Below are 12,688 nucleotides of genomic sequence, written 5' to 3' on the forward strand. Positions count from 1 at the left end.
GTGCAGAATATAAGTTTCCTGAAGAGCCTCATTGTAGTTTTTACAAGACAAAGAAGCAGCTGCTTTACATCCATCTGAGCTCCTTTAACTCGCAGGGAGTGTGAGCGTCTCTGCCCAGCACGACAGTCTGAGGTCACTCTGCTTGTAAACGGTGCATTGCTCTTTTGGGGGTGGGAGTGAGTAACTGCCCAAATGAATAAGCATCATGGGTTTTTGTTAACGAGCGTGGGCGAGATGGAGTCTGAATGTGCCGCATCAGCAGAAACGGAAACGCTGCGCTGGATTGTCGTGGTGAAGTGGGACCACTGAATCAAAGTTACTGCTGATGATTCTCAACATTTTCCTCTGTGTGAAATTTACCAGTAATTCCTGTCGAATATTGGCAGATTATCAGTAGTAGCAAATTCAAACAGCTGGAGTGTTTTGCCTCCCGCTGCCTTTACTGTGTCGACATATATGTAGAGATGCTGACTTAAGAATCCCTTTGCGTCTCCTCATTAAATCACTTGCTGAGAGGTTTGCAGGAATATTATGCAGGGATACATTATGCATTTGTATGAAGTTCACAATAATGCAGATTAGATATTTGGCTCAACTGGAAATGTTCTGTTTTGTCAGAGGGAATGATACTGAGCTGTACAGGCCATTACCAGCTCACAGAGACACGCATGCTAATGTTCTTCAGCTGGGAACAAGAGCTGCTTTCAAACGTCGCACCATAAAAGCGCATACATACCATTTGCATAAACAGAGTGTGTGTGGGTTTGTTTGTGCGTGTGTGCATAAGCCAGACTTCTGAAGCAAAGACAGTGCAGCTACATTTCTGTGTGTCTGTAAATAACTTCAAGAAAGTGCACTTTGGTGTCCTTGAAACCAACTGGCCAGAGACTTTTGCATCTGCCGTGTGGAAACAGGATGCCGTGTGGTTCCTCAGATGTGAGCTGAGTGCTGTTAAACATATATATAGCTTTGCTCTTATGGCAGTATAGAGAGGAATGCTTACAAGTTTATAATGCACATTTTTAGGCTTCCAGAAAGGTTTAGTTTTATGTCTCAATGCTGCTTTTGTTCGTGTCCAGACTCATGACATCAAAACTCGTAGCCTCCGCCACAGCTGACTGTAGGAGAATAGCAGAGACATCAAATTACATTAAAATGTCCAATAATACAGCTGTCACTGACCCACATCACATCTGTTCTAAGACTAAGAGATCTGAGACAGATTTTAGCTTTAGTTTTTGGAAATATCTTATCATGTTCGGTTCAATTTAAATCTAAATAACTTTCTAAATAATTAAGTTTCTAAATAACGAGAGCAAATGTTAGATATGTACTGAAACCTCCACAGCTAGTCGGGGGCTCCTGGTGTGAGGAGGCTGCTGCTTGTCTGATTGGTGAAATGTTCTTGGTGCATGCCATGAAGAGGCTCACGGTGCTGTGATGTCATTGTTCCAGTATTAATAAGAGATGTTTAAAGTTGGTAGAGAAATATGTTTACTGCAGAAACCCCACATTCCTGAGCTGCAGCTCTTCATTCACTGAACCAAAGCAGTCGTTGAGCATTTCGTTCTTTTTGTAAAACTCAAACACGGTGCTCCGAGTGACAGATTCAAGAATGGAATTTGGAAATAACGTCTGGGCCCGTAAATATCTGCTCTGCAAGTAAAAACACCTTTTCTGTTTCCCTGCAGTGTACCTGGGCGTGACTAACCTGAGTACCTATCAGGTGAGGATGAACGGGCTGTGTGCCCAGTGGCAGCCTCACCGACATGCCAGCGCCTACAGAGTGGCCCTGGAGTCGGCGGTTGGTGAGTGCAGTGATGGCAGCGTGATTTTAAAGGTGGTTTTATTCCTTCTGTGTGATGTTTTGCTCGTACTCCCATCTGTACTGTGTACGTAAGCAAATGAAGGTCAGCCTGAGGCGTTTGTTGCATCATGTAAGTAAATATTTCTCAGTATTAACATTTTAAACTTATGAACCTGTTCTCATCATGAAGGTTTGTAGTTATTATATTTGCAAGTGGGATTCCTTTCATCCCAGTATCTCTGCTTGACTACGTGCACAATCTCAAGCTGCTAAAAAAAGACTCGTTTGTAGGTGGTGGAAGATCTGTCAGCACGTTGGACGGTTCCAGTGTTTGTGCCAAGCTTCGTAGGCACACCAAGGAAACACATTTCTGATCTCTCGTTCTGAATTAGGGAAAGACATTGTGCATGTATTTTATTAATGTTTTAAGATTATGTTATTGAGAAGTATTTACAGCTTTGTTTGCAGATATTTAAGATACAGCTGTGTGAACATGTGAACCCCAAACATCCAGGTCACACGTATGGATACAACACAGAGCAGTTTGGATTTCTTTGTCCTTAATAAGCACACAGTCTCACGGCGCACACCTGGAAGAAGAAAAAACGAACTCTGTGCTCTGTTGGAGGAAGAAGGCCTGCTCTTTGAAACTGTGAAGCACCGTGGAGGGAGCGTCCCGAATCGGGGCTCATTTGGCACCTTGGGGCACGGATGCCTTCCAATGACTTGGAGAGCAATAAATTTCAAAAATGTGTCAAGAAATTTCAGAGGAGAATGTCAGGGAATCAGCCCGTGACCTGAAACAAATAAATCGAAACCATAATGATTAAAAAAGAATACAAAAGGTCCCAACATTAACCCAGCTCAGACGATGCAGCAGACCTCGAGTGTGCTTTTTCAATCAAACCGTCCCACAAGTGCCGATGACCCGGAACCCTTATATAGGAGTTCTCCTCATTGTTGTGCGAGTTTTATGAGCCATGAGAAGAAATGGTTGCTGCTGTTGGAGCTAAATTCAAAGGTTCGCTATCTTCTCCCACCCTGCACGTGATTCCTCAGTCTGTCCTGTTTAGACATGAAAATGACTCAGATGAAGATCTCACCGTTCTCCTCCATATTTATATAAAGCTCCTATAAACACTGTTAAAACAAAACATGTCCAGTAATCTGGAAAAATCTTGCCAATAAGCTTGTGTACCAGATCAATATTCGATTATCTTTGTGTGCCTGCAAAGCTTGGCACAAACACAAACGCTTGGCTTTACAGTGGGAGTCACTGAATCAAGAAAAACCTGCTTGCACATATTTTAAATACACAATACGCTAAATTTTCAGTGTGAATTCACAAACATTTTGCTGCTATATGTTTGGAGATGTTTGCAAATGCAATATCAGTGCAAACGTGGGAATCTGAACTCTTCTCCCATCATGCTGCTGGCTTTGGATTAAGGCGAGGAGTTAAACGTGACAGTGCATCGCTTTAGCATTTACAGAATACTGCATGCGTAACTGTAATTCTTCCCATCAAACTCCTACGCTGCATATCCAGTGCAGTAGGAGAGCAGCCTCATTCATACTCACATGCTTTCATCAGTAGGAGTTTCAGTATGTAGCTGAAGCAGAGGGTCCAATTTTCTGAATCCCTAAGCAGCCGGAGATGACAAAGATATTGTTGTATCCCATCGGAGACGTGCTGACACTTTAAAGGTTTAGCTGTACAATCAGACACTGTGCCGCTCTGTAGAAAAGGAAGGCTTACGGATCACAGCACGGGTGACATTTACATTTGCTGCACGAGGTAAAATAAAGCGAACAAAAAAGACAAAAGGTCGCGATTACGGCTGCCGAGCGAGGAGATGTGCTTGTTACAGCAGTGACAGTAATTATGCCCTGTTGTGTCTATTCTCAGAGGTAAACTTTAAGGAGGGGGAAGGAAAAAGTACAGTTATTTTCTTCTTATGAAGTTTTCTGTTGAAGTTTTGGTTGCACCTGCAACTTCTTTCCTCTGATTGTGACAATATATTTTTTTAAAACAATAAAAACTGAACTGCTTCTATTTAGAGTTCATTATGTGTGGGAGTGTGAAGAAGAAGGGAAGTGAAGCCTGCCGTCTGCATGAGTCAGTGCGCGCGTGCATCCCAGCGTTAGCTTGAAGTGTGCCGAGACTCTGGCAAATTCAACAGATACGTTCTGCTTGCAGAAACGTGTTTTTGTTTATAGCCCACCGCTGACGTTCGTTTAACTAGACTGTCAGCTAATTAACTTTAGTGTCATGCTAAATTATGCCTGCATCGTTAAACATAATAATATAAGCTAGGTGGCTGTAGTGGCTCAGTAGTACGTGGTTTATGTATGTATAGCAAGCAAAAGCCCCCGGGTTTGATCCCAGGAGGAGACGCAAACCCCTCGGCGGGGGGGGGGTCTCGAAAGGGAACCCAGAGTATAAATCTGCCAAACATCAAACATGCGACAGTACCTGCTGTGGTGAGGCCTTGTGAATAAGGAAGCAGCAAAAGTACAAAGGTGTCTGCACGTGTGAGTAATAATAATAAATGCCCTTGTTTTTACGGTGAGATTATACTTTTAGACGCGCAACAGAAGGAAAAGCACCTTTAATTTTTTATGTTATTTGCACTTTGGCAGTAAAAAGCGTCGTGCAGCTCTACAAAGTTTGATTCAGGATAGGCCGACATGTCCACACATCCTGCTTCTGCCAAAGGTTTCTTCCAAGTGCTTGCTTATAGGGTCCATTTGACTGTTGGGGTTGTCTCTGTGTTACTGTAAGGTTTACATTACCAGGTAAAGTGCTTTGTTTAGGTTGGTGCAGAACTTTTATAACTGCAGTTGATTAAGACTGGAACAAACAAACAAGGATCATTCCACCTTTCATTAATACATGCACCGTACAAACAAATTCAGATTTACAGGAAGACATGTCCTCTCGGTGGAAGTCAGATGTAAAGCTTATAAGTAGCAGCTAGTTGTGCAGCTAGTTGTGGTTCTCTGTTGCTTCTTGCTTCTTACCCTGACTTTGGTGCTGTGATGATCCCTAAAAATAAAAATCTAATAATATCTAAAAACATGATCAAGGATTACAAGATTCCCACAGAGAGTGGGCATTCTTGCTAACAGTGTAGAAGTTCTCCAAATGCATATTTAAAGGAACGGTTTTCTAATACATGGTTCACCTATGATCCTTTTCTAAATGGAACCAAGTAGATCGTGTCCTTATAATCAGATATAATATGTCCACTAAAATCCTGCGTTTGTCCCTTACATCCCTCACAAACATGTCTTTATTTAGAATTCCTCTTTAGCTCTGCACTTCCTCCACTACAGAACAAATTGGCTGCAAGGCTTTATTACAGCATTTTGATTGGCCGTCAGTGATGGTCCCCAAACCAATATTAACTTGATGTTCTAGGAAGAAAAACAGCCACATGGCGACAGCAGATACACTTTCACGTTACCTCCAGTGTCTGTTAAACTCTCCTGAAACTCTCTGCAATTTATTTATGAACTGATGAACTTTAATGTGTTCGTTCGTCAGCTGCCAAACAGGCCACTGCACCAAAGTCACCTCTGTGAAGCAGCCGTATGCTTATAAAAGTCATTTCCTCAGTTATGATTCTGTGCAGCCACCAACAAAAACAATAGTTCTTTGTCTGACACTGAGAACACGTCCAAATAGCATCAAACAACAGATGGTCTGGCCCTGAATCGATTTTAAACATCCACCACTCAGTCAGCACCTCAAAGCTAAGACTAACTTTTAATACAGCCGTCATCCACCAAATAGGAAAGTAATAGCTGTTATTCATCACCTTTAGGCGTCCAGCAATAACACTGGCGTCATTAACGTCACATAAAAGGCACAAATTCCCCCGTGTCTCCTCGGGGAGATCCAATGTGTTGGTTCTCTCAACACACAATGAAGCTAAATAATGACTTATGTTAGAACAGCTGGTAAATAATTACACCTGCTGCTGAGAATGGGGGAAATGTGTGATTATCCTGTTTTATTATTGAACAGGCTGGAATTTAAAGGGAATGGAGGGAGGTAAATGTAGGGAATAGGGTATAGAAAGAAAGACAGAGTGTAAAGTGTGTTTTCATACATCCTCCTGCAGGACAGAAGGATTTACCATGTTCAGCTAGAATTTACAGAAACAACTCTTTGATCTTTTCCTGCACAGGATCCATTCTTCACCCTTATTATGGTCTTATCCCAGTTTAGCTACACAGGAATGTTGTGGTGCATTTAGGCGTCTCATAGGTTCCTCTGCCTGATGACTCCCTCACAGCTCGAGCTTCCAGCCAATGTGATTAAATCATGTCACAGATTATATGCAGTATTACTCATAGCGGCACTTCTGGCATGGATTCTGAGGGATTGAACTCGATTTGATGATGCCTGAGGAAAAAGGAGCATTTATGGGTTCAGTGACCTTCGGTGCAGAGGTGGCGAACTCCAGGCCTCGAGGGCCGGTGTCCTGCAGGTTTTAGATCTCACCCTGGGTCAACACACTCAATCAAATGATTGGTTCATTACCAGGCCTCTGGAGGACTACGAGACATGTTGAGAACTTAATTTAGCCAAATAAATCAGCTGCGTCCTGCTGCTGCTGCTCACATTGGTTTGATTCACTTGACTTGACTTAAACTGAGATTTTTCCACCCATACACTCCCACCTGTGTAGTTTCGTGGTGAGCTTGTCCCATTATCTTTGCACTCGATGCCTCTTTAAGTCATTAAAATGTTCCACCTGTTCCCTGTAATGAAGTGAATGCTTGGTGTTTCATGGATAACAGGTTTTTCTTGGAAAACTGTTTGACATGTTACCAATGGACCCTGACTGTTAGGATGGAGTGAACAAGTACAACAGGAAGGTGTTTGATTGGTTCAATAATTGGATTTGATTCATCAATTATTAACAAACCAAGCGAACAGTAGCATCCTAATGACAACAAAGATAAATAAATGCTTTCATTTTCAATCTGTGACAACGTGCTGGGTTTACGATGTGTGCAGATTGTTCTACACACTTGCATGTGCATGCACTTGCTTTTATTTCTGCATGTGACAAATACAGAATCATTTTTGAGAAAGATAAAGATGTTCTTTGTACTTTTGTTGCAGGCAGCCAGAAGCAGGAGACGAGACTGAGCGGGGGAGCGAGCAGGCACTGTTTCAACAACCTGAAGCCCAACATGCAGTATAAGATCAGCATCTACGCTCAGCTGCAGGACGGGACCGAAGGGCCTGCAGTCACCACCGCTGAGAAGACACGTAAGGACCTGAGCTTTGAACACACGTGTCATTCACATGTTGCAGGTCGAGGTGCACTGCAGTTCCACGACTGGATTTCTCCTGCTGCTGCTATTTTAAGATCACTGCACAGAAGCCTCGTTTACATTTACACTTGTGTGTCTCTGTGTGTGCTGGGTTGCTTCCACTCTTTCAAATTGGGCACACTTAAATATTGCATGCCATTGCACAAGATCTTAATTTCTGACGCCAGTGGCCAACGTTTATCTGATGCCAACATGTCCATTTATCCCCGGCTAAATATTCAACAACAGTGTAATGAGGAGCTAAAAGGCTTTTAAGAGTGCAAATATTTCACAGTAAATGCATTTGTTGAGGGTTTCTCCACACCCCCAGAAACTCTTGAAATCAATGTCTCAAATAAGCTTAAAGATTTATTTTTAAATCTTAAAACGTTGATACTTTTCAGAATATAACGAATCGTGTTTTGTGATGCCAAAGTTTAAAATGTAAAACGTGGTCTCCAGGTTGCTGACAGCTGCTGCCGTGTGTATTTTGGGCAGAAGGTTTTTCCAACTTGGCTTTGTGGGACTCAAAGCAGTGATCGCCAACACAGGACTGAGTCAGGCAGCTCCAACAAGGCAGGCTGCAGCAGTCCCCTACATTTATTCAGCAGTTGCAGATACAGACAAAGAATAGTTTGCATTAATGTAAACACAGCAAACAGCTGGTGTAGAGAGAGCACGTGGGAATTCATGTAGTTTCATTGAGTTCTGATTGGTTATGTTGGTCGTTCATCATGTCTCTGGAGAAACAAAAGAAATCCACTGACAACAGCTGTGCTGCAAATATTTATTGTAATCATCAATATCAGCCTAAAATTTCACGATCCCTACATGACCTTTGTGTGGAGACTGGCCACTTTTATTTCTGATAGGGATGCATGTGTGTAGTATTTCCCATTTAGTGTGAGACAAATGTTTCAGAGCAGGCGCTCTGTTCTTTTTCTTATTTGTGTGTTCTATGAGAGAACTAATGTGTACGACCGTAATGCCGTCGCTCAGTCATTCTCGGGCTCGTTTATTTCGACCACAAACAGAGGACTGAAAACTTTGGCTGCCTCTAAGGTTGTCAGATCTGCAGCCAATTTGAAGCTGAAAAACTGGGAAATCCTGTAAACTGCTTTTTGATGTGCAGCGTTTCGCACAAACCCACTCGTGCACTCACCGCCGACACATCCAGAAGTACTTTGCCTCCTCCATTCGATCTGCCAAACGCCCGTTTTAAAAGCGCCCTTACATGTGTCATAATAACAATATAGCAGAAGCACACGGCGGGGAAACACACACACAATTATACACAAACTGCTGTCAGCTGTCATCGGTTTAAGAAGAAGCTCGGTCCGGGCTGGGAGGACGATCACGTCATTTTCAACATAAAACATCTTTTATCCTCGCCGGAGCGCCGAGTGCTGAATCCTCTTCCTTTTCAGGATGAGCCTTTTGTTCTGCAGCAGCAGCCCCAAACACTAATCAAGACCCACTGTCTGGAGAGGGGAGGGTGACGGGGTGGGTGGGCTGTTGTTTTATTTTCAATGAGGCCCGTGTGCAGTAAATTCACTACTCGCTTTAGTTACGTTCAGCTGTATTCAACACTTTAATCACCAGCTTCACTGCAGAGATGAAGAAGTTTTAATCAACTGCTTTGAGAGCGCGCACACGTCAGCGTGTCTCACGTGTCACTTTATAACATCCACCGTGTGTTGAAGAAGCGCTCGAGATCACAGCCAAAGCTGCGCGACGGTGCAGCTTTAATAACGAGTCGACCAAAGAACTGGATACAGGTTTGTTTTCAGTCAGCACAGCTGCCAGCAGCCGTGCTGTGAGACTCACAGGGTTCCAGATGGATGCAGATATGTGCGTGCTGTTTTATCTGTTTTCCATTGTTATTGCAGCAATAGCAGTATTGATTTAGTAACGGCACTTGATTAGTACAATCAGCAGGGGGTATAAAAAATACAATAAAATGGATAAAATAAAAGTTTTTGGAACTGCAGGCAAACTCAGTTTCTGATAAATAAAAATGGCGACGCCCTGCTGATGAGAAGTTATTTGGCTAACCTCCCATTCCTGGTTGTTTCCTCTGCACTGTGTTCAGTGCTGCTCTGAGTTTTACGGTGCAGGTGATGATCACTGGAGGTCCTGCTCTGCTCTCATCTATGTGCACATTTGCAGTTTCAGCTCAGACCCACAGACCAACTTTTACTTTGAGCACTTTTATTGTTCCTGAGGTCGCCGTGAGTAAACTCAGAGGTGAGGAGCCTGTTTCCTTTGCCAACTGTCTGCAGTGCACTGAAGTGAAGTGAGAATGACGAGCCGGGAGAAAAGCATAGTTCAGAGGCGGCACGGAGACGAGAACCCGCAGAATTGAAAACGAGACAAAGAAAATATCCAGAGATACAAGAAAGAATGTTCCCTCCTCGAAGCTAAGCAGACATTTGTTTGCTTGAAGCTGCTCCCGTCTGTACCGCAGCTCTGCAGTGAGCCTCCACAATGATTTATTGCTTTGTTTTGATGCAAATGAAAGCCAGAGCCTTTCCTCCAAATGACTATCCCCATCGCTGCAGGCAGCCACTACTGAATGCTCCCTACCTGCCATCACAAGTAATTCTCAGCCTCAGGTAGCTGATTTACTGCCTAAACAGCGCTGAGTGCATAAACGCACAAAGACGCTCAAAGACACACGTAGAATACAGGCAGGAAGGCAGAGACAGTGGGAGTGCGCGTTGGACCGCAGCTAACACTGTGATCAGTGCAGCAAATTATACATGAGCTGAATGTAGTTACTGTACACGTTTGGGCCATACGTGAGCGCTCTGTGCAGTTTCACCGCGTGTTTCACTCAGGGTCATGTGGCACACGAGGGTTGTTTTGTTATAGTTACAGGCTGTCACATCCTCATGTGTTTGTTTGTTCTGCAGTACCCGTCCCGACCCCACCACCCACCAAGCCCCCGACCACCACGCCTCCACCCACAATCCCTGCTGCCAAGGAAGGTAGGAGAGCAGTTCTAATACTGTTATTGATCGTCTCATCTTTCGATCTCTTTGTGTTGATGTATTGTTGTTGATGTGTTTTGGTGACATCAGGCTGCATCCAAACAGCTTCTTTTATTTATTTCTTTTGCTCAGTTTTCAGTAAATATGTATAAATATTTATGTATTCTAGTTTGACTGGTTTGTTTTTATGAAACGTTTTGCATAACCAGCTTTGATATTCTGATTTGTAGTAGGAGACCTTTTATTATTTTACAGGTGTGCAGTCAGATATGTCAGTGGCCCCCAGCCCCCGGTACCGGTCCGTGAGTCGTTCGGTACCGGGCTACGAGATTTGAGGCTCGGGTGTGAAATTTCTGGTTTTCAGAGTTTTTATCGTTAACTTGGTTTCCCTGGGTTTTATTGTGTCTTATTTTGAAATAAATATTTACGCGTTACCATAGCGACCAGAGAGCATTAAGGGGCAGAGAGGAGGACGTTACTCTCAATGCTGTTGGTGCATTTCAGGAGGACGCTGCTAATAACGTTACACAATTACACAGTACATCCACGTTTATTATTATATTTACAGAGACAGTTTTTGTCGTATTATTTTATTTTGTTGTATTTATCCGCGAAGATTAAACCGGCCCGTGGCCGCTGTGATATGTGACACACTGTCTGGCACGATGACTTTTTCTTTATTAACATGACTGAAGTCCAGGCACTAACGTTTTGTACAATTCACTTGATAAGTGGAGGACAGTGGGTGGATAGACTGTACTGTAGTATTTTGTGTGGACTGTGTACCACGATTGGACGAAGCCTGGCTGAGTCTGGAAAGTGAAGCCAGAGGCTCGAAGAGGCTTTTCGGGGACCTGGTGGTGTTTCAGCTGCGCCCCCACAGACAGCTGTTCAGAGACTCCTGCTTCACTCACCATCCTCTCAGTTCACAATAATTCAGCTGTTAGGTGCTGTGATTGTCAGTGTCACATCTCTCCACCTATCAGATCCACAAAGTGCTGCACAAGCCAGTTACATTATCACACAGCAAAGACGATGGTTTTGTAACCTGGTAACAAGAGTTTGAGATAAGTTCACGAGCTCTTTCCTCATCTGGCAGCCATAGTTACCAGTTACCTTTATTTACTTCTTATATAATCTTACAATGTGGAGAATGGATCTTTAAAAGGCAGAATCTTCATTCACTGCACTTATTATGAGATTTCTCATTTAAGTTAAATATAATCTCTCTGTACTTGACACGAGCTTTAAATAGGCTGCCAGACGCATTCAGGGCGAGCGTTAAATGATGCACTTAATCTTCAATTTAAGGCCAACTGTTGCCTTTTTCACTCGGTGCTTTGTTTGTTTCCTCGTGTGGACGACATTGAATAGTTGTACACTCCACTGGAGCGCCGTCAGAATAATAGCATCGCGTGAATGTGAATGAATGTCAAAGATGTAATGAAGAATATTCTCAACGAGTCTAAATGATGACTGCAATTAACGCAGAACTGCAGCTTCCACACAGCCACAAGACACTAGAGCCATTACAGCTAAAGAACTATAAAGTACGACATAATCAGCCCGAGGAATTCAGTGTGCGGATAGCTCTGAACATTAGTAAGGGAAGCTTCATTTTACCATGGAAATGTCTTCATATCAGACAACACTGCAGATCGCCCTCATCCTCACAATGTGACAGTGTCTCAGGTCAGGTTTTATCCTCAGATCATCTTTGCTGGGACAGAAAACATGTATATCAATGACACTGTTACAGGAAATATAAACCCAATCTGCAGCTACAAGCTGAAACCGATAAAAACTAAATGCATAAATACTTCCGTTCATTTTTAAAGTATACGTTTTTTAAGACGTCCTGTGAAGTATTTTGGGGGGCAGAGTTTGATCCATATGCCCACCTATCAAATGTCACTCGTTAAAGAAGCAAATCTGCAGCAAAGTCTGAAACTTGCTGTAATTTCTAATGAGATCAGCTTCAGAGACATATCAGGCTGAGAGTCTCAGTAGACTTTCTCTTGATGTCACAGACAGTCAAAATGCAGACAAGCTCACTGTGCTATAGAAGGAAGTAGGTCTCCTATTGGCTGCTTTTTGGGGTTCCTGTCACTAAAAGCCAACCTTGTTACAAACTGATCCTCACGCTGGCCGGGCAGGAGAATGAGAGCTGAACAAAGAAGAGCAACGCTTCTCAGCTCCAATAACAACACACACAGTAACATGTGACACACAGTGTGTCTGACGTCAGTGTAATTATAAACCGAGCGAGTCTTGGATCTGTTACAGCGGTTCTCATTCTTCTCCTGCCGTCACCACAGAATCACCAGCTTCACTTTCAAGCTGCCACAAAAGGTTTCATCACCTCTGAGAGAAGAAAAAAACACTATCAGGTGAAATGAATGAGTCTTATCTGTTATCAGTTATGTAGCATGTGCAGCAGGTTCGTGTGATTGAGGACAGACGTGGGAACAAGTGAAGAGTGTTGAGAAGGTGTAAGGAGTACTTTGAGGAGCTGAAGAGCATCGAAAATGAGTGAGAGAGAGAGAAGAGGATG

The 12,688-nt window shown here is 43.2% G+C and overlaps 1 protein-coding gene across 2 annotated transcripts in view; it reads left to right on the forward strand.

Moving 5' to 3' along the window:
• The window catches only part of col14a1b (collagen, type XIV, alpha 1b), a 175,906-nt gene that overhangs the window by 120,858 nt on the left and 42,360 nt on the right, over positions 1–12,688 (forward strand). For both annotated transcript variants that reach the window (XM_082520442.1, XM_082520443.1), the window contains exons 24-26: positions 1,692–1,808; positions 6,948–7,097; positions 10,057–10,131. In XM_082520442.1, coding sequence (XP_082376568.1) covers positions 1,692–1,808; positions 6,948–7,097; positions 10,057–10,131 — 342 coding nt within the window. The remainder of the gene's footprint in view (positions 1–1,691; positions 1,809–6,947; positions 7,098–10,056; positions 10,132–12,688) is intronic.

Source organism: Aulonocara stuartgranti (genome assembly GCF_965226115.1).
Source record: "Aulonocara stuartgranti genome assembly, chromosome: 22".
Taxonomy (NCBI): Eukaryota; Metazoa; Chordata; class Actinopteri; order Cichliformes; family Cichlidae; genus Aulonocara; species Aulonocara stuartgranti.